The sequence below is a fragment of the Thalassophryne amazonica genome, chromosome 11 (genome assembly GCF_902500255.1).
Source record: "Thalassophryne amazonica chromosome 11, fThaAma1.1, whole genome shotgun sequence".
Classification (NCBI taxonomy): domain Eukaryota; kingdom Metazoa; phylum Chordata; class Actinopteri; order Batrachoidiformes; family Batrachoididae; genus Thalassophryne; species Thalassophryne amazonica.
In genome coordinates this window covers 62,538,624-62,561,663 of record NC_047113.1, presented here as the reverse complement: position 1 = coordinate 62,561,663, position 23,040 = coordinate 62,538,624, and the positions used below count along the sequence as shown (strand labels likewise).

At 39.9% G+C, this 23,040-nt stretch overlaps 1 protein-coding gene across 1 annotated transcript in view; it reads left to right on the top strand.

The window, feature by feature from the left end:
- Positions 1–23,040, top strand: part of LOC117520673 (cohesin subunit SA-2) — an 86,857-nt gene that overhangs the window by 46,495 nt on the left and 17,322 nt on the right. The window contains exons 18-22 of the mRNA XM_034181974.1: positions 846–913; positions 3,810–3,897; positions 10,698–10,778; positions 18,463–18,555; positions 20,186–20,354. Of these exons, the coding sequence (XP_034037865.1) occupies positions 846–913; positions 3,810–3,897; positions 10,698–10,778; positions 18,463–18,555; positions 20,186–20,354 (499 nt within the window). The remainder of the gene's footprint in view (positions 1–845; positions 914–3,809; positions 3,898–10,697; positions 10,779–18,462; positions 18,556–20,185; positions 20,355–23,040) is intronic.

The following is a 23,040-nucleotide window of genomic DNA, read 5'->3' as shown; positions in this document are numbered from 1 at the left end:
TACAGTTTTTTTTTTTTGTCTTTCTGATGCCTGATTCTGTTTATTCTCTCTATTTAAGGTGCAGCTCGATCCAGAGATGGGAGTTGTGTTCATGTTGCGATCCCCGTTCTGTGTGCCAATAGCATTTCTTGTATATTCGTCCGTGAATTGTTCTGTGAATCGTTCTGTAATTTATGTCTGTAGCATGGCCCAAGCAGAGGGTCGCCCCTTTGAGTCTGGTCTGCTTGAGGTATCGTCCTCAAAAAATGCCACAGAGTTTTGTTTTTTTTACCCCTCACCTGTGTGCTTGATTTGGGGGGGGGGGGGGTTTGGTTAGCAAGGTTAGATGATTTGGCGCTATTTGGATTTGGACCAAATGTGGCACACTTCAGTGGATTACAGAGTTTCATCCAGAAGTCAATTATTTGGGTGAAGATCAAGGTCACTGGGGTCAGATGTCATTGTTGTAGCAGTTAATGTCTTCATGCCCACAGGTTCTGTTAGCTAGTATCTCAGAATATGTATTGTTCTCCAAAGGGTTGAGGTGAAACAACATTGTGGGTTTAGTTCCTTCCTCGTCCTTCAGAGTCATGGGTAAAATGTTGGTGGGTTCCTTCACCTTTTGTGTACTCCGGTTGCAGTCTTTGTTTTATATACTGTGGCATACTTTTTCCATTTTTTTTGGTTGATTTAACTGAACTGCAATGGAAATGTACAGTATCACTTTAAATCAACTCCAGTCTTTATTTGTTGACTTGTCAATGAAATGAGAAAAACAACCACCAGATATTTGTAGAATGAACTGTATGTATGTTCGACCAGAATATTACAGTTTAAGGTAAAATTTCCTACGTGTGTGTGTGTAGGGTAACGCAGATGAAGATAGCATTTACAGTGCAGCTACAGCCTTGAAAAGGATTTCAGCATTTAGCAGGTAAGTGACGCGCCGCTGTGGTGCAGTGTGCTCCTTGCTCACAGATGTCTGGGGTAGAGTGAATGTAAAGGCACCTTGATACTTGCGCAAATTTGATCCCCGCACAATGAGTAAACCCATCGTAAACTGTTGTAAACTGTGCACGGCTGCATTAATTCTGGCACACATTAATTTTGTGCTTGTGTGAACTAGTTGTGAACATTGTGCACTGTTCAACGACACTGCGTGTCATTGCGTGCAGGGCATCTGAACAATTATGACAGGATGTTACATCTAAAGTTGTATGCAAAAGTGTGGGTACCCCTAATGATTTCCTTTATAAATCATTGGTTGTTTGGATCAGCAATTTCATCATATAGCAGACAAACAGTGATATTTGAGAAGTGAAATGAAGTTTATAGGTTTTACAGAAAGTGTGCAGTAATTATTTAAACAAAATGAGGCAGGTGGATACATTTGGGCACCCCAACAGAAAAAAATACATCAATATTTAGTAGATACTCCTTTTGCAGAAATAACGACCTCTAAATGCTTCCTATAGCTTCCAGTGAGAGTCTGGATTCTGGTTGAAGGTATTTTGGACCATTCTTCTTTACAAAACATCAGGTTTGTTGGTTTCTGAGCATGGACAACCCGCTTAAAATCACACCACAGATTTTTAATAATATTCAGGTCTGGGGACTGAGATGGCCATTCCAGAACGTTGTACTTGTTCCTCTTCATGAATCCCTTAGTAGATTTTGAGCAGTGTTTAGGGTCGTTGTCTTGTTGAAAGATCCAGCCCCGGCACAACTTCAACTTTCTCACTGATTCATGAACATTGCTCTCAAGAATCTGCTGATATTGACTGGAATCCATGTGACCCTCAACTTTAACAAGATTCCCAGTACCTGCACTGGCCACACAGCCCCACAGCATGATGGAACCACCTCCAAATTTTAACTGTAGGTAGCAAATGTTTTTATTGGAATGCTGTGATCTTTTTCAGCTCTTTATGTCCAAATAACTCAACTTTAGTTTCATCAGTCTACAGCACCTTATTCCAAAATGAAGCTGGCTTTTCCAAATGTGCGTTAGCATACAGTGAGGAAAATAAGTATTTGAACACCCTGCGGTTTTGCAAGTTCTCCCACTTAGAAATCATGGAGGGGTCTGAAATTTTCATCTTAGGTGCATGTCCACTGTGAGAGACGTAATCTAAAAAAAATCCGGAAATCACAATGTATGATTTTTAAATAATTTATTTGTATGTTACTGCTGCAAATAAGTATTTGAACACCTGTGAAAATCATTGTTAATATTTGGTACAGTAGCCTTTGTTTGCAATTACAGAGGTCAAACGTTTCCTGTAGTTTTTGACCAGGTTTGCACACACTGCAGCAGGGATTTTGGTCCACTCCTCCATACAGATCTTCTGGAGACTGGCCAGGCCACTCCAGGACCTTGAAATGTTTCTTACGGAGCCCCTCTTTAGTTGCCCTGACTGTGTGTTTGGGGTCATTGTCATGCTGGAAGACCCAGCCATGACCCATCTTCAGTGCTCTTACTGAGGGAAGGAGGTTGTTTGCCAAAATCTCGCAATACATGACCCCATCCATCCTCCCTTCAATACAGTGCAGTCGTCCTGTCCCCTTTGCAGAAGAGCACCCCCAGAGTATGATGTTTCCACCCCCATGCTTCATGGTTGGGATGGTTTTCGTGGGGTTGTTCTCATACTCTAAACATGGTAAGTGGAGTTGATTCCAAAAAGCTCTAGTCTGTTCTCATGTGACCACATGACCTTCTCCCATGCCTCCTCTAGATCATCCAGATGGTCACTGGTGAACTTCAAAAGGGCCTGGACATGTGCTGGCTTGAGCAGGGGGACCTTGCTGCCCTGCAGGATTTTAAACCATGACAGCATCATGTGTTACTAATGTAATCTTTGTGACTGTGGTCCCAGCTCTCTTCAGGTCATTGACCAGGTCCTCCTGTGTAGTTCTGAGCTTTCTCAGAATCATCCTTACCCCACAAAGTGAGCTCTTGCGTGGAATCCCAGACCGAGGGAGATTGACAGTCATCTTGTTTTTTCCACTTTCTAATAAATAATCATAACAGTTGTTGTCTTCTACCAAGCGGCTTGCCTGTTGTCCTGTAGTCCATCCCAGCCTTGTGCAGGTCTACAGTTTTGTCTCTGGTGTCCTTAGACAGCTCTTTGGTCTTGGCTATGGTGGACAGGTTGGAGTGTGATTGAGTGTGTGAACAGGTGTCTTTTATACAGGTAACAAGTTCAAACAGGTGCAATTAATACAGGTAAAGAGTGCAGAATAAGAGGGCTTCTTAAAGAAAAATTAACAGGTCTGTGTGAGCCAGAATTCTTGCTGGTTGGTAGGTGTTCAAATACTTATTTGCAGCAGTAATATGCAAATAAATTATTAAAAAATCATACATTGTGATTTCCGGATTTTTCTTTTTAGATTGTCTCTCACAGTGGACATGCACCTAAGATGAAAATTTCAGACCCCTCCATGATTTCTAAGTGGAACTTGCAAAACCACAGGGTGTTCAAATACTTATTTTCCTCACTGTACCTCAAGTGACTGTTTGTGGCGTGTACGCAGAAAAGGCTTCCTCTGCATTACAGCATCATACAGCGGGGCAAGCGGGGACGCATTGGTGCAACAAATTGCGCGGCAGTGCAGGGATCAAATTCGTGCAAGTTTCAAAGTGCCTTAACAATGCATGTACTAGGCATGCAAAACTATTCCCACGGTCACCTGTGAGGACACATCCTTTGTGGAAACAAAATTTGCATTCCCAATGGAGATTTTTTTTATCAAGTTTATGTTGAGGTTACACAATCAGTGTTAGTCACTGCTGTGTTCCTTGAAATATAATTTAATCGTGTGTGTTGCAGTGCTAAAGACGTGACGCGGTGGAAGCTGTTTGAGCCGTGTCTTGAGCTGCTGAAGAGTGGCACAGACTCTGGGGACCTCAACAAAGAGGTTTGTGATGAACCCACATACGAGGTCTGTCAAAGTATAGGTCCTTTTTATTTTTTTCAAAAACTATATGGATTTCATTCATATGTTTTTACGTCAGACATGCTTGAACCCTTGTGCGCATGCGTGAGTTTTTCCACGCCTGTCGGTGACGTCATTCGCCTGTGAGCACTCCTTGTGGGAGGAGTCGTCCAGCCCCTCGTCGGAATGCCTTTGTCTGAGAAGTTGCTGAGAGACTGGCGCTTTGTTTGATCAAAATTTTTTCTAAACCTGAGGCACATTGAAGTGGACACGGTTCGAAAAAATAAGCTGGTTTTCGGTGAAAATTTTAACGGCTGAGAGATTTTGAGGTGATACTGTCGCTTTAAGGACTTCCCACGGTGCGAGACGTCGCGCAGCACTCTCAGGCGCCGTCGTCAGCCTGTTTCAATCTGAAAACCTCCACATTTCAGGCTCTATTGATCCAGGACGCCGTGAGAGAACAGAGAAGTTTCAGAAGAAGTCGGTTTCAGCATTTTATCCGGATATTCCACTGTTAAAGGAGATTTTTTTAATGAAAGACGTGCGGACGGATTGCAGCGTCGGCTCGCAGCCGCTGCGACGCTCCACCACAGGAAAAACACCTCTGTTGGAAGCCTTAAGGACAAGTTGGAACATGTCCAGCTGTTAAACAGTTTCTCATATACTTACTCCACTGAAAGCCATCAAAAGCCGCCTGGATTTTACAAATGGTTATCAACACGGAGGTGTTTTTCCTGTGCCGCCGCACCGCGCCGGCTGCGTCCCGACGCGTGGACCCGTCCGCACGACTTTCATTAAAAAAATCTCCTTTAACAGTGGAATATCCGGATAAAATGCTGAAACTGACTTCTTCTGAAACTTCTCTGTTCTCTCACGACGTCCTGGATCAATAGAGCCTAAAATGTGGAGGTTTTCAGCTTGAAACAGGCTGACGACAGCGCCTGGAAGTGCTGCGCGACGTCTCGCACCGTGGGAAGTCCTTAAAGCGACAGTATCACCTCAAAATCTCTCATCAGCAGTTAAAATTTTCACCGAAAACCAGCTTAATTTTTCGAACCGTGTCCACTTCGATGTGCCTTACAGGTTTAGAAAAAATTTTGATCAAACAAAGCGCCAGTCTCTCAGCAACTTCTCAGACAAAGGAATTCCGACGAGGGGCTGGACGACTCCTCCCACAAGGAGTGCTCACAGGCGAATGACGTCACCGGCAGGCGTGGATAAACTCACGTATGCGCACGAGGGTTCAAGCATGTCTGAAGTAAAAACATATGAATGAAATCCATATAGTTTTTGAAAAAAATAAAAAGGACCTATACTTTGACAGCCCTCGTAGTTTGATGTTTAAATAAATGTGCAGTGTTCTCAAAGCCATAAATTACTGAATAACCCACTCCTGTGGGAGAATTTCTGAGATTTTGGTCAATTATTCAGGTCAGGAGTGAGTGTTCCCCTTCTTGATTTTTATGAAGAGAACACTGGAGCTTGATGAGATTTAAAGCAGACTGAGGTAGTGTGCCACGTGCCAGACATTTGTGGCTGAATTGAAAAGCAAACATTCAAATTTACCAGTTAATTTATGTTCTATCCCAATCCCTGTGGACCTGAACTTTAGGCAGAGGCTAATAAAAAAGGGTCATTGATGCACTGAAGTCCCAACTTCACCAGACTCTGAATTCTTCAAGCTATATTTGGTCTCTCAATGCTATTGACACCATTTTTCAAAAAGGAAATCAGGGCTGGGGGACCCTGCGTGCCCAGATGGAACCTATCTTGCGGGCAATGTTCTCGATGCCTGGGAGAAGTGGCGCCTTATGTGCTTGGCACCACTCTCCATGGAAGATGTTGAAGATTTATATGGTAGGACGGCTGGGGCTCATTGGGTTATGTGCTGCCCTGACCTACCGGAAAATTGGCAAGACGGCTGCTACGAGAACCACAACCCCACAACTGTCTGCAATAATTAATGAAGTGGGCAAGGCGGTAGAATCTCAGACTGCGTTAACTTTTGAACTCAGAAGCTAGTCGGAAAACATCTCGGAGCAAATATCTGCCTTGAAAAGGAAGGTGTTGGAGACCAAAGAATATTCATAAATTGGATTTCCACGGTCAGAGGAGCCGCAAATGGAATTTCTGTCTCTCTGCCTAACCCAAAACATGGCAGCCTTATCAGCTACCGAAAGTCAAAACGTTTGTTTTCCTCCAGAAAGATTTCAACGGCCTTGGTGAAGCATTCAGCTCCCCTCTTATCTGCCTTCCCTTACCCCCTGCTGTTGTCAACGCAACTCCAGACTTTATGCACACACGGACAGACTGATACAAACTAATTTGCACACATGGCACCCCCCCCCCCATGTTTCTGTCCCTACCCCCCACCCTGGCCTCCGTTCTGCCCCTCCCAGGAGGCCGCTCAGCACAAGCTGCTGCACCCCCACCCCGCCCCCCAAGCCTGGCTGTGTGGGGTTATGCTGCAGCCTAAACTCATTTTTCCTCAATTCGGATGACGGACTGCTCCAAAGTTTAGCACACATTTAAACAATATCAGTTGTATATGTGTGGTTGTTTTAATTCTGATGTGTGCCATTACTACATTCAACTAGTAATAATTGTGGATTAATTGTTGTATTTTGTCTGAGATAATTGGGTGTGAAGATAATTTCATTGCACTTCTAAGTGTAATGACAATAATCATCATCAAAAAAGTGAGTAAAGCTCAAAATCCTTATAATAGCTTTTATTTCCATACACACAAATGCATTGGGAATAGGGATGGGTATTGATAAGATATTATTATCGATGCCATTATCGATTCCGCTTATCGATCTGATTCCTTATCGATTCCCTTATTGATACCTCTTGTGAATTTTCTGTGTACTAAAAGTAGGCTTTACAGGTTTTCCATGTCAACAACATTTTAAATTGGTCACTGGATCCTTGATCTCTGGACAGAAATAAAATCTGTAGTTTTTGTTAAAAGCATTTCCTTTGACATTTTGGCCTGAATGTCTCGCCATACCTCTGAGCTGAGCTCAGCCAGCTGCAGGACGTCTCGTTTTGGAAGGAAAAAACGTTTTGATTGATTGCAGTTTGCATTACGTTTGGAAAGAGGTGTTATTTGATTTAAATGGCATTTTGCTTTGAATTTATTAATTCCGACTAGACTCTATCGTTCTAACTTGACTCGGCAGAGAGCTGCACAGCATTTGGAACTGTGTGAACAGAACGGAGGACGATTCTCAATTCTTTCTCGCAACAAGACAGAAGTCCCACTTAGTAACTTTAATCTGCACAAAAGTGACTCAAGATTGACATATTCAGGGATGAAAGTGGTGAAAAACAAAAAAAAGCTGAAACCCAAAATTACCCCCAACACCACCCGCACGAAAATGTTTGAATTCTAGAAACTATGAAATGCAATCTGTGACTATTCCAGACAATAAACTGCAGTGAGTGCAGCAACCATTTTGGTGAAAAAACACCACCTTTCCTTATTCAGATTCATTGCAGTAGTATTCTGCCCTTACTCAGATGCAGCAATTTTCTAGCTTTGCAGATAGTTCTGGAGGAAATCACTGAAGAAACTAACAAATTGAAAATATGGTTTGACCGAAACAAATTGTCATTAAACTTAAATAAAACGGATGAAGTGGAGGTGTAAGCATCACTAGGTGTTCACAAGAAAGTTATTTATTTCTATATGTATTTATTTATTTTCATTGTTAGTTGTTTATCTTTTCTGTTGTTTTGTTTCATCAGGTTCTTTTTGTCTCTTTCTCTAAAATTGTATTGTATCATTATTAGTTATTATGAGTTATTATTACTATTATTGTTGTTGTTGCTATTATTATTAATATATGAATAAAAATAAATGAAAAAAATACAATTTGACTTACGACAACGAACGCTGAGCCATTATTATACAGAAAACAAATGCACACACAACCTGCTGAGATGCGAACAGCTTAATGCTAACTTTAACATTGAAACACCATAGACATGCTAATATGTTAGTATGGGTCCCGTTTTTAAGTTATAAAATACATCTATCAACTTGTTTCAGAAGACCATAACAGGTCGGTTTAACATAAAAAAGGTAAATATTACTCACAGACATATGCTCTTTAGGGTTTTAGCGGGTAAAAATTAAGATAAAGCGAAATAAAACAATGAATCAGCGAATGCGAATCACTGCTTCGATTGGTTCCGCGCTGCAGAAAAGTTGATTACAGACCCTGCAGCGGGTCTGTAATCAATGTAGAGAAATTAGCATTTTCCTGACAAACACCCCCAAAAACAACGGCCACTCTGAAGGACCAATAAGGGAATTGTTAAGCAGAAAGATTATTGATGTCGGTGGATCGAATCATTTCTTAACAATACTCGAAAGGAACCGGTTCTCGATACCCAACCCTAATTGGGAAGAATACACATCCTATTTGAAATCAAAACATGAAGAAATAAATGATCAAGTTTGTTTTTACTTAACAGAAAGTGAAGAAAACAGAATAGCAGGCCATTCAACAAAATAGCAGTGTCTGCAATTTTCTTTCTGTGACCCTTGTTACACCCTTACAGGTGACCCCTTATTTAAGGATGAAGGCAGCAAATGTTGTTGTGCATTTCTCTCTGAAAATCTAAGTAAATGGGTTATTCCAGACATTGTTCAGAAGAACAGCATGCTTTGACTGGAGAGGGGAAAAACATAAAATGCAGAAAATGATGGGCTGCTCAGCTAAAATGACCTTAAATGCTTTAAAATGGCAACCAAAACCAGAACAACGTGGAAGAAAACAGGAAAACCCCATTTGAATGGATCGAAGAATAGCTAGAATGGTAAAGACTCAGCCAGTGATCAGCTCCAGCGTGATCACACATGGTCTAAAGTTACCTGTGAGTAGTGTAACAAATAGAAGATGCCCATGTGAAGCCAAGCTATGGGTAAGAAGCCCCCCGCAAAGTCCCATTGTGGAAAAATGTGCTGAAGAGGTTACAATTTGCCAAACTGGCTTAAAGAGAAATGGCGCAACATTTTGTGGACTGTTGAAAGCAAGGTTATTATTTTTGGGTCTAGGGGCCATAGACAGTTGATCAGATGACCCCCAGAAACTGAATTCAAGCCACAGTACACTGTGAAGACAGTGAAGCATGGTGGAGGAAGCATCATGATCTGGGGATTTTATCTCATACTGTGGTGTTGGGCCTATTTATTGCATACCAGGGATCATAGATCAGTTTGTCTACATCAAAATACTTGAGGTCATGTTGCCTTATGCTGAAGAGGAAATGCCCTTGAAATGGGTGTTTTCAACAAAACAACCCCAAAGACACCAGCAAGTGAGCAGCATCTTGGTTCCAGGCCAACAAGATTAATGTTATGGAGTTCTCAGCACAATCCCGGGACCTTAATCCAATGGAAAATTTGTGGGGTGACATAACAAATGCTGTTTTTGAAGCAAAACCAAGTCATCTTGGAATACCTGCCCACAGGTCCAGAAATTGGTCAACTCAATGCAACACAGATGTAAAACCGTTCTCAGAAACAGTGGTCATACAACAAAATATTCAGTAATTCACAAAATCTAAAACGTCAAGCATTTTTCATCTTATACAGTAAATGTTTGAGTTTGTAAAGACAAATGTACACTGTTATTTTTATGAACAGCCTAAAATTACCTTTTTTTCACTTTCTGTAAAGTCATAACACATTTGATTAATTTTTCTTCATGTTTTGATTTGGAATAGAATGTACAGTGTTCAAAATGCATATGGAAATAAAAAAATTTGAGATTTACTCACTTTTTAAACAGAGCAGGGGTCGTGGCAAAGTGGTTAATGCACTTGGTTTCAGTGCAGAAGGTTCTGGGTTCAAATCCCACCCCTGCCACATTTCTCCATGTAATGTGGAGTTGCGTCAGGAAGGGCATCCGGTGTAAAACCTATGCCAATTCAACATGCAGATCCACCTTAGATTCGCTGTGGTGACCCCGAGTGCAAACAAGGGAGCAGCCGAAGGGACTTACTCACTTTTTTAAACACTTTGCTATTATTTTGAACACAACTGTATAATCTGAGCACCGACTGCATGGTAAGATTTGTTTGACCTGGTGTCCGGGTTCTTCTTTGGAGACAGGGTGATGAGCGCTGATATCTGATGGCAGAAAAAGTTGTTTATTTAAAAATGTATTCAGTTGGATTTGTTTGCTGCATCTAAGCAGTGGTCATAATTCATCCTCAAGACATTTTGGAGAAAATGTCGTCTCTTAACAGTGAAATTCACCCAAAATGCTCCTTTTTCTTTCAGTTCTTTATAGATTTTCATTGATAGTTGTCTTTGTTTCATCTAAGCACTGTTCACAATTTGTCCTCAAGGAAGTTTGGGGAAACTATGGCCCTTTGATGATAATAACAGTAAAAGTGACTCAAAATACAGTAGGTTCCTGAATTGCGAGGTTCCTGAAGAAAAACTTAATCAAAATAACACCCCTTTTAAGAAAATTTACGCATTGTGCTTTTGATTTGTGAAGAGAACCTCAACTGCCAGGAAAAAAAACTTCAGCAGTGTGTAAATTATGGTTTACACACTGCTATATATGTTGCGTCTGGTTGTTCAGGTTTCATTCAAAAGTATATTTACACAATAATGTAAATGTTAAAATTATTCTTAGGAAATTTACAGATGTTGGTAAAGAATTTGACTGTCATTTTCTTCGACTGCATATAGTAGGGAAAGACTTTGGAGAACAAACTCTGTTTAACTGGTTTGCTTTTGCTTTGTGTGATTTCAGCTCATCGTATCTGCCCTGAAGTGTGCAGGTTTCCACCTCATGTGGGTTAAAGTGAATGTGATCAACTCCACACCAACTGAGGTGCTTTTTTCCTTCTTTTTTTTTAACAACCGAAAGAGTCAAATTAGTTCTGACACATTTTCATTTTTTATAAAGTAACACTCTTATATGCTAGTGCCCAAGAAAGCTCAAAACATGACTTCATTCGATTTCACATTTCTCTTAGTCAGAACACATTGTAAACGGGCTACCCCCCCCATGCCTAACTCAAGGTTTGTATGTTTGTCCATCCATTACAATAAATAATTCATCAATCATTACAACAAAGAACACACATTAAAGATTTGTAAAATAAAGCACTGCAAAAAAAATAAATAAAAACAGGATTAATTAGTATTTAGAGTCCCCAGATATTTTTTAAGTGACATTAACATGAAAATTGACAGTAGAAATTTTGCGACTGTCAGTGTTGTTTGCAATTTTGTTTGGAAAACTTTTGCAGGCATCACTTTTAGAATGAATGTGTATGTTAACAAAAAAAAAAAGTTGGGTTTTATGTCTTTGTGTTTTGCTGTTTTCAATTTAATATAATTCAGGTTTCACAAATCAGTGATCTGTCTTTATTTGCATTTTTCATACTATCCACAGACTGTTATGGAGTCATGATTTATCGTTCTATAGCGAATTGCTAAATTCGCCTCACACGGGCGCACAAATAAATATATAGTGAATTTACATGCCTCGCAACAGGGCACCAATAAATATATGTAGTGAAATTCTAAATCTCACACAGGCGTACCAAAAATAAACTGAAACGAAATTACATTAATTATTTGGAATGAATTGCATCTCACACCGAGGCACCAATTTAATGTCGTGAATGAGTAGTTAAGCCTCGCAATGTGTTATTGGCCTCACGGAGAGCACCAAAAATAATGAAAGTATTGTTAAACTCTCAAATTGAATTAGATTGGCCTAGACCATGGGTTAAAGTTCTCCGTCACCACAACGGATTTCCGTCATTTGGAAAATTTAAACCACACATACGTGTGCGCACGTGGTGTCATGCGTGTTTTAGGGCCGAAATATGATACTCTCACTGTCAAAGCAACATCCCATTCTGCGCTAATCAAAGCAGCAGCAATGTCAGCGTGGACTGCGGAGGAAGGGACTGTGTGAATTTTCCTTCCTCTCCGCTCTGTTTACTGCTTGCCATGAGCCACGGTCCTTCTCCTCCCTGTTTTCGTGGGAACATTGGCAGACACTCCCCAAGTAGAGTGAGGCGTGGCTTTGCTTTGAACCAATGAAGCAATGATCCAACTCTGCTTCGATAGTTTGTCGCTTTATCTTAATTTTCCCCCGCTAAAACCCTAAAGAGCATATGTCTGTGAATAATATTTACCTTTTTATATTAAAACGACCTGTTATGGTCTTTTTAAACAGTTGCTAGATGTATTTTATAATTTAAAAACGGGACCGATGCTAATGTGTTAGCATGTCTATGGCGTTTTCAATGTTAAAGTTAGCATTAAGCTGTTCGCATCTCAGCACAGTTTGTGTGCATGTTTTCTGTATAATAAATAATGGCTTAGTGTTGTAAAAGAGTCAAATGTATTACGAATTGTAATTTATTTATTTATTTTATTTATATATTAATAATAATAATCAGAAGAATCAGAATCGCCTTTATTGTCATTGTAATTTGCATTACAATGAGATTTGAGTGCAACTCCAACAAGGTGCTTTCTGTGGTGCAAGTAATTTTTAGCCAAATAAAAGATAGTGAAATTTAACTGTAAATTATTCAGAGTATATGCACAACTAATATAAACATAAGGTAAAATGAAATGTGGACTAAGTAATGTAAAATGAGAATTATATACAACTGTACCGCTATATAATAGCAACAACAACAAAAGTAATAATAACTAATATTGCTACAATACAATTTTAGAGAAACAGACAAAAAGAACCTGATAAACAAAACACAACAGAAAAGGTAAAACCAACTAACAATGAACATGAATAAATAAATATAGAAATAAATAACTGTTAACTGTGAACATCTAGTGACTCCACTTCATCCCTGTTTTATTTAAATTTAATGACAATTTGTTTCGGTCAAACCACATCTAAGCTGTGTTTTTACACAAGAAAAAAATAAAATGCAGTAAACTGCACATTTGTCTTTTTTCATGAAAATAACTTATTAAAGATCACATATTACACTTTAGTCAGGCCTTTAAAATACTTTTGTGGACTCTTGCTGTAATATGTTGTCAGTGGTTGAGATAGTTGCTGTAGGCATCTAAAAATGCTCATAATCGGATGAAACCTGATGGAAATCTCCGTGGTGTGTCGGTGATGTATGTATGTGCAAAATAAAACAAAACATTACTCGAGGTATGTTTTTGACGAGAATATAACATCATAACTTTATTACAAGCTCAAATGTTGATGTTGCGTGATAAAGGCCTTTTAATAACTCCAAGAAATAATGGCAAAACTCACATGTAAGTAAAAAAAAAAACAAACAACAAAAAAGATTAATCGATTACTAAAATAATCATTAGTTACAGCCCTAGTTTGTTTTATGAGTGAGAGCATTTTACAGATTAAATGTGAATAAGCCAGTTTTGAGTTTCTCAGCGCGCATGCGTTTTCAAAACTGGTGACAGTGTTACTTTGTGCACAGCAGAACAACGTTATCAGTTGTTTTAGGCCCTAATTTTGTATTTTATTGACTGTACAGCCAGCGGCACAGCACCCTTTTGGTGCATTCACCGGATTAGAACAAATCAAAATACTACAGAACAGAATTTTTACTTGATAGTTTTCTTTGTTTCAGAGGACTTCATACCCATTAAAATTCACCAGAATATACAAAATTTGACTTGCTCTTTTAAAAAAAAAATCTGTGGGAGATCCCCCAGACTCCCCATAGTCCATACTGTGTTTTTACTTCACAGAAGTGACTTTTGTTTCAGTAGGCTTCATACTCAGTAAAATTCACCAGAATATACAAAATTTGACTTGCTCTTTTAAAAAAAAAAATCTGTGGGAGATCCCCCAGACTCCCCATAGTCCATACTGTGTTTTTACTTAACAGTTTGAAGTGAGTTTTCTTTGTTTTAGAGGGCTACACTCCTTAATCTCTCATCAGCCGTTAAAATTTTCACCGAAAACCATATGAATTTCTTGAATGGTGTCTACTTGGATATGTCTCACAGTTTCTGAAAAAATTTTGATCAAGGAAAGTGGCAGTCTCTCAGCAAGTTCTCAGACAAAGGAATTCTGACGGGAGGGGTGGACCAGTGCTCACTCAAAGCCTGCCCACAGGCGAATGACTCAACCGACAGGCGTGAAAAAACTCACGCATGCGCACAAGGGTTCAAGGTTGGCTGATGTAATCGCACATGATTCAAATCCATATAGTTTTTGAAAAAATAAAAAGGTCCGATACTTTTCTCACAGACCTCGTATAACTGAGTATCGTCTGCATAGCAGTGAAAGGTAATCCCAAAACGCCGCAATATGTGCCCAAGGGGTGCTATATAAAGGGAGAAAAGCAGGGGGCGTAAGACAGACCCCTGTGGAACCCCAAATTTCATGTCACTAAGGTTAGAGGTAGTGTTACTGTTACCTAGTGAGATACTGTCAAATTCTGTAAATCTAGGTAATACCTCAGTAGTGGTGCCCACATCAGTAGCACGGTGTAGTGTCTGGATTAAGGCATGCCAGGATATGTTTAACCTGATGTCTTCTATTTTCTTCCCAAAGTAATCCAGGAAATCTTGTGCTGTAAAAGGAGAGCGAACTACAGGTGGTTGTCCATGCAAAAGTGTTGCCACTGTGTCGAACAAGAACTTTAAGTTATGCTTGTTTTTGTTGATCAAATCAGAGTAGTAAGTCTGCTTTGTAGCCAATAATGCATGCTTATAGTCTAAGATAGCATCATGCCACGCAAGGTGAAATACTTCTAATTTTGAACGACGCCATTTCTGTTCTAGACCTCTTGCTTTATGCTTGAGGTCACGCAGATAATCATTGAACCAAGGTGACTGTGATTTGGGGGAGTACGGTTTTAACACAGGTGGTGCAATCATGTCGAATGTAGTTTTGAGCACTGAGTTTAAACTATCCACAAGTCTGTCTACTGACTGGGTGTTTGTCACATGTGAAGCTAAGACATCAGGCAGTCTAGCTTCGAGTTTAGTCTTAGTTGAGGAGTTGATGCATCGCCGTAAAGATATATAAGGTTGTTGTTCCACTAAACACGGCAGCGAAACTGGAAACTTAAGTGAGTGATCAGACACCACTGATGTAAGAGGCATGATGTCAATATTCGTGACAGCAGTACCACGTGCGAGAACCAGATCCAGGGTCTTTCCACTAATGTGCGTCAAATCCCGAATGCATTGCCGAAATCCTAATGCATCCACAATTTCCATAAATGATTTGCAGAGGGGATCAGAAGGCTTATTTATATGAATGTTAAAGTTACCAATGATCAGAATGTTATCTACACTAGTTGACAAGTTAGAGATGAATGCACCAAATTCATCTAAGAATTCAGAATATGGGCCAGGAGGCCTATATACAGTGACAAAGTAATATGACTGATTTTTATTCTTCTGACCTTGGCAGTGTGTAATATCCTGAGCAGAGCGGAGAATCAGATGCTCAAATGAGTGATATTTGTAACCCCCAACAGCTAATAAGCTAAACCTAGATTTATAAATAAGAGCAACACCCCCGCCTTGCTTTGCACCACAAGAGACGTGAGTAAATGTATATGCTGGTGGGCGGACCTCATTTAAGGGGAGGACAGCTGTAGGTTTAAGCCAGGTTTCACATAGCCCAAGAGCAGCGTACAATTACAGAAAAAGAAAGTCGCTTTTCTATAAATTCACTATTGTTTTGAAAAGTTCAGCTTGGAAGCTCTCTTAAAAATTCAAAAGACTTGACCCACCTTAAAAACGTCAATTTATTAAAGTTAAATTTTTTAAAAGTTATCAAAATGAACAACGAATTAATGAATGCCATGTGGTAGCTTAGCTTAGCTCAGCATGGGGCCTTGTTGACCCAAAATTAAAATTAAGCATTTGAAGAAAGGAAGAGGAAAAAAAAGGCTTGCAGGAGAGCTCTCAGAATAACAGAAGAAACTCTGTTCTAAACTTTTAAATGGGACTTATGTCATTAAACTCCACCCACTGAGGGTGTGTACGTAACTTTACAGAAACTTCATGTGCTCAGAAAGGCAGACAAAAATTCAATTATTTAAACACATTAACTATTTTGGCATACTATTTGTTCTAAGACACTCGAATGGATACACATTAATAGTCACTTAAGCACACCATTTGGTTAAAACAGAGTATTTCACCATCAACATATTGATAATGCAGAGAGATCACACTTAAACACACATCAGTTACAAGGAACATACAGTAGTGTTCAGAATAAAAGTGCCAATTTTGGTGCTTGTTTCCAGAAATGAACAGTTGTTACAGTTATCTGCTGTTCAGTGAAGGTGACAGCCCATCAGGGGTCTTGTTGAAATTTGACTATGAGCACAAGAATCATGGGAAATGGATTGCATTTCTGTAGTTTTCTTCTGACAAACACTTGCAAACATACAGTAGTGTTCAGATAATAGTAGTGGTATGTGACTAAAAAGATTAATCCAGGTTTTGAGTATAGTTCTTATTGTTACATGGGAAACAAGGTACCAGTATATTCAGTAGATTCTCACAAATCCAACAAGACCAAGCATTCATGATATGCACACTCTTACGGCTAGGAAATTGGGCTATTAATAAAAGAAAAAGTAGAAAAGGGGGTGTTCACAATAATAGTGTGGCATTCAGTCAGTGAGTTCGTCAGTTCTGTGGAACAAACAGGTGTGAATCAGGTGTCCCCTATGTAAGGATGAAGCCAGCATCTGTTGAACATGCTTTTCTCTTTGAAAGCCTGAGGAAACGTTCAAGACATTGTTCAGAAGAACAGCATAGTTTGATTAAAAAGTTGATTGGAGAGGGGAAAACTTATACGCAGGTGCAAAAAATTATAGGCTGTTCATCTGAAATGGTCTCCAATGCTTTAAAATGGACAAAAAAAAGACGCGTGGAAGAAAACGGAAAACAACCATCAAAATGGATAGAAGAATAACCAGAATGGGAAAGGCTCACCCATTGATCAGCTCCAGGATGATCAAAGACAGTCTGGCGTTACCTGTATGTGCTGTGACAGAAGACGCCTGTGTGAAGCTAATTTATTTGCAAGAATCCCCCACAAAGTCCCTCTGTTAAATAAGACGTGCAGAAGAGGTTACAGTTTGCCAAAGAACACATCAACTGGCCTAAAGAGAAATGGAGGAATATTTTGTGGACTGATGAGAGTAAAATTGTTCTTTTTGGGTCCAAGGGCCACAGACAGTTTGTGAGACGATCCCCAAACTCTGAATTCAAGCCACAGTTCACAGTGAAGACAGTGAAGCATGGTGGTGCAAGCATCATGATATGGGCATGTTTCTCCTACTATGGTGTTGGGCCTATATATCGCATACCAGGTATCATGGATCAGTTTGGATATGTCAAAATACTTGAAGAGGTCATGTTGCCTTATGCTGAAGAGGACATGCCCTTGAAATGGATGTTTCAACAAGACAATGACCCCAAGCACACTAGTAAATGAGCAAAATCTTGGTTCCAAACCAACAACATTAATGCCTCGCAGATGTGAAGAAATCATGAAAAACTGTCGTTATACAACTAAATACTAGTTTAGTGATTCACAGGATTGCTAAAAAGCAGTTTGAGCATAATAGTTTTGAGTTTGTAGCGTCAACAGCAGATGCTACTATTATTGTGAACACCCCCTTTTCTACTTTTTTACTAATAGCCCAATTTCATAGCCTTAACAGTGTGCATATCATGAATGCTTGGTCTTGTTGGATTTGTGAGAATCTACTGAATCTACTGGTACCTTGTTTCCCATGTAACAATAAGAAATATACTCAAGACCTGGATTAATCTTTTTAGTCACATAGCACTACTATTATTCTGAACACTACTGTATGTCAATAAAATAGAATGATTATATGCAAAGCATTTTGTTTGATTAATCAATACAAACACAGAAGTTTTTTTTTATATATGAATAAAAGGAAATACGGTTCTCCTGCATTTAAACAAAAGGTCTTTTTCTTCACTTAGACCTAGAGATAATAGCTGGTTGTCAAGGCTCAAAGTTTTATGGCCACGTCTTATCGTGGAAGAGCTCTTGCAGTGTCTGGAGAGGTTCTGGCCTTGGTGTGAGGCCATAAAAGGTGGTTCTCCGGGTCTGGGGAAGTTCAGATTCTGACGTGAAGCAATTATAATGTCATGTAATTCATCATGACCAAAATGTAATTGATAAACAAGCAAGGGCTCCTTTGATGAACTCTGAGTTCTGTTTTGATGTGGAGCAAGGGTTGGAGCCCACAGAGATCTCTCCAGATGGACCTAGAAATCTCCCAGTTTGGATTAAAAACAACAGTATGTCCTCAGTTCAAAACCTCAGGTTTTTGTTGAGAAAGCATTGTTTTTATTTAATTAGGGTGAATCGAGGCCATGCTGTGCAGTTTTTTTTTATTATTTAGTACTTCTGTGTTCTTTTCTGATTCATAGTTTTCATAAACTGACCTCATTAGTACTGGAGGAACATAATCAGTGTTGAACCTCTCTCTATGTTGGCATTAGTTGCATAAACTACTCTCTTCCAGGCTGAACTGAAGCATCTGAAAAAGGAGGTGCGTCTGTTCTGCAGACTTTGTCAGACATGTTTGTCGGTGAGCCAGTCTGAGATCAGAGATCAGGTAAGACCTTATTACTGCCCCATACATAGCAGTGCAGTATTGATCATCAGCAGTTATGAACTGTTTGATTCTGAGACATGGAGGCTGAAGATCAGCTTCGGTCATGTTCCACATCAGAGGTCTAAAGTGAGCTGAATGAATTTAAAAATTGGTAATGGCCCGGTCACACGGCATACGACGATTTCTGAATGGAGGGAAAAAAGTAAAACAATCAAAAATCGTCGAGAAAAGGTATATGAATGAGCTTTTGATATTTCTCATCACCGAATAGCTTGAGAATCGAGACCGCAAAAGGAACGAAAGAGGAACAAAACAAAACCAAAGCTAACGTTAATCTCCACGCTTTAAACGAAACATGCCTGGAGCCACTGCTGGAGCAGTGTGTGCCTGCATCCTGCTCTGCATTCCAGGACTCAGCGCTGGGATGGAGCTCTATAGCACCTGAGTCCTGCAGAAGCTGCAAAGAGAAGCACGCGATCCGACCCACTGTGGAGATCTGTACGCACATTGGTGGATCCACCTGCTCTTGTTGCTCGTCCAGAACAACATAGGGATCATCTCCTTCATCATCAGAATCCTCACTGTCTGGTTCAGTCTAACGATGTGCTGCGCGCTCCATCTTGCTCCAATTAAAATATAAAAAAAAACTGAAGTGCTGGCTTAACATTCATAAGGTGCCTCCTTTTTACAAAAGAAAAACAAAAAAGGCTGCTGTATCCCTGTATTGCGATACTAAGCCATGTATATTGATTTATAACAAACTGTCAAAGGGGGGGATTAAAAATAAGTGTAAAGATGACTAAATATATCAGAGCAGTAAATTGATCAGTCCGTGTGAACGCCATGCATTGACTTCCCATGTGCAGTTAATTCCACCAGGTGGAGCTGATCCACGTGAATTCTGCCTTCCAGAACTCTTATATAATCATCTGAGTCATCTACCTGTTTCCACATGTACAGAAGGGCTGGATTGTCATTCCTACACTCATATTGTTATATTTAATAAAAATATTACGCGCACGCAGGAGGCAATTGCTGCTGCTGTGTTCAAGTACCGTCAGAAATTACACAACTTTTTTGTTGTTTCATATTCAGCAGTTGCTTGTGGCAGGAGCGTGGTTTTCATTTTATTTTTGGGAAAATAATTAATTGTAGCCACACAAAAGATTAATTCTGCCCTGTATAAGGTGCCTGAGCCCGGTAATGTTGACCCCCCCCCCCCATCCAAATAAAAGAAAATCCACACAAACAGGCTGTTTGCCCTGTAATTTCCGATGGTTCATGAACGCAGCAGCGCTCAAAACTGGCTTTTGCTCTGTATGAAAACATTCAGCATCAAACAAAGTGGAACTAAACGCTAACGTTACAAAAGCTAAGCAAACGATAAATCGTTAAGAATGACAGCAAAACGAAATACAGATAAATTGAGGTTTTCGGTAGCATTCGTTCAAATTTTTCGACAGTTTAAAAATCCTGATGAAGCGCCAGCTGCAGGAACGAAGCTGTGCGAAGGTTAAACGATGCCATCACGAAAGTCCAGATTTCCTGTTTCGTCTGGCTTCGTTGCCCTTCGGTAAGTGCCGTGTGACCGGGCCTTAAATTCAGTGATTGTGTGTTTTTCTGTTGACAGGCATTTGAACTGCTGTGTGACTTGCTGTTGTTGTACAGCGTGAGTTCGGTCCGCTCTGAACCCGCCATACAAACGCTGGTCTACTTGCCATCGGATGCCCTGCGTTCTGAGCTGGCTGCATTTCTTTTGGATTACATTTTCACAGACAATGAAGATGTGGAAGTTACAAGTATGATGTGTCAAGTTAAGCCCTTGTTTTGTGGCTGTGTGCACACAAAATGAGATTGTCTCGTAATAATAGTTTGCAGTAATTTTCAGACCCGGGTTCAACACTTTAGTGGAAACATAATTGTGAGTATCTTGTTAGCGATGGTGCATCCAGAAAATATTCACAGCGCATTACTTTCCACCTTTTGTGTTGCAGCCTTATTCTAAAATGGAGTAAATTCATTTTTTTTTTTCAAAATTCTACTCACAACACCCTATATTGACATGAAAAAGGTTTTTTTTTTTCTTCATTTTGCAAATTTATTAAAAATACAAAACTAAGAAATCACATGTACTAAAGTATTCACGCTCTTTGCTCAATATTGACCTTACCCTTTGGCAGCAATTACAGCCTCAAGTCTTCTTGAATATGATGCACGTTTGGTGCACCTGTCTTTGGGCAGTTTTGCCTATTCCTCTTTGCAGCATCTCTCAAGCTCCATCAGGTTGGATGGGTGCACAGCCATTTTCAGATCTCTCCCTAAATGTTCAATCGGATTCAGGACTGGGCTCTGCCTGGGCCACTCAAAGACATTCACAGAGTTGTCCTGAAGCCACTTCTTTGATATCTTGGCTGTGTGCTTAGGGTCATTGTCCTACTGAAAGATGAAGTGTCACTCTAGTCTGAGGTTAAGAGCGCTCTGGAGCAGGTTTTCATCCAGGATGTCTCTGTACATTTCTGCATTCATCTTTCCGTCAATCCTGATTAGTCTTCCAGTTCTTGCCAATGAAACCCATCCTCACAGCATGATGCTGCCACCACCCAGCTTCATTCTAGAGATGGTGCCTGGTTTCTTCCAAACATGTTGCCAAAGAGTTCAATCTTTGTCTCATCAGACCAGAGAATTTTGTGTCTCATGGTCTGAGAGTCCTTCAGGTGCCTTTTGGCGAACTCCAGGGGCTGCCATGTGCCTTTTACAAAAGAGTGGCTTCAGTCTGGCCACTCTACCATACAGGCCTGATTGGTGGATTGCTGTAGAAATGGTTATTCTGGATGGTTCTTCTCTCTCCACAAAGAAATGCTGGAGTTCTGACACAGGGTTCTTGATCACCTCCCAGACTAAGGCCCTTCTCCCTTGATCGCTCAGTTTAGACGGACAGCCAGCTCAGTCCTGTTGGATCTGTACTTCTTCCATTTACACTGTGCTCATTGGGACCTTCAAAGCAGCAGAAACGTTTCTGTACCCTTCCCCAGATTTGTGCCTTGAGACAATCTTGTCTTGGAGGTCTACTGACAATTCCTTAATGCTTGGTTTGTGCTCTGACATGCACTGTCAACTGTAGGGATGGGTATCGAGAACCGGTTCCTTTCGGGTATCGTTAAGAAATGATTCAATCCATGAACATCAATAAGCTTTTTGCTTAAATATTCCGTTATCAGTCCTTTAGAGTGGCTGTTGTTTTTGGGGGTGTTTGTCAGGAAAATGATCATTTCTCTACATTGATTACAGACCCTGCAGCGGGTCGGTAATCAACTTTTCTGCAGTGCAGCTTTGCTTTGAACCTTGAACCAATCAAAGCAGTGGTTCGCAGACTGAAGCAGTACTTCGATCTATTGCTTTGTTTATTCATTTTTTTCCTTTTGCTCTATCTTAATTGGGCTAATTTTCCCCCTAAAGAGCATACGTCTGAGAATTATTTACCGTTTTTATGTTAAACCGATCTATTATGGTCTTCTGAAACAGTTGATGTATTTTATCACTTAAAAACAGAAGCGATGCTAAAGCGTTAGCATGTCTATGACATTTTCAATGTTAAAGTTAGCATTAAGCAGTTGCAGCTGTCATCACATTTGGGTGCATTTCTTTTCTGTATAATAAGCATTTGTTGTTGTATTACAAATTATATATATATATATTTTTTTTTTTTTTTGTCTGTTTGCTTTGTGTATCGGTCTAAAAGTTATTGGACAAAAGATAATCGGAAGATAATTGGTCCGATAATGGTTTTTAAAGTTATCTAAAAAGATAATCCGATAATGAAAACATCATCTTCGATAATTATCTGTTATCGGATTATCGGAACTGTGCCCACCACTGTACATACATACATACAGAAATAAATGTTTCCTGTGAACACCTAGTGACTCTTACACCTCCATTTTATTTAAGTTTAATGACATTTTGTTTCGGTCAAACCATATTTTCAATGTGTTAATTTCTTCAGTGATTTCCTCCAGAACTATCTCCCGAGCTACAAAACTGCTGCATCCTAGTAAGAGCAGAATACTACTGGAATGAATTTGAATAAGGAAAGTTTTTTTTTTTTCTCACCTAAATGGATGCTGCACTCACTCTAGTTTATTGTCTGGAGTAGTCCCAGATTGCATTTCAGAGCTTCTAGAATTCAAACATTTTCGTGCAGGTGGTGTTGGGGGTAATTTCAGGTTTCAGCTTTTTTTTTGTTTTTCACTACTTTCATCCCTGAATATGTCAACCATGAGTCACTTTTGTGCGGATTAAAGTTACTAACTGGGACTCCTGTCTTGTTGTGAGAAAGAAACAAGAATCGTCCTCTGTTCTGTTCACACAGCTCCAAACGCTGCGCAGCTCTCTGCCGAGTCAAGTTACAACGATAGAGTCCAGTCGGAATTAACAACTTCAAAGCGAAACACAGTTTTATGTCCAGAGATCAAGGATAGTGACCAA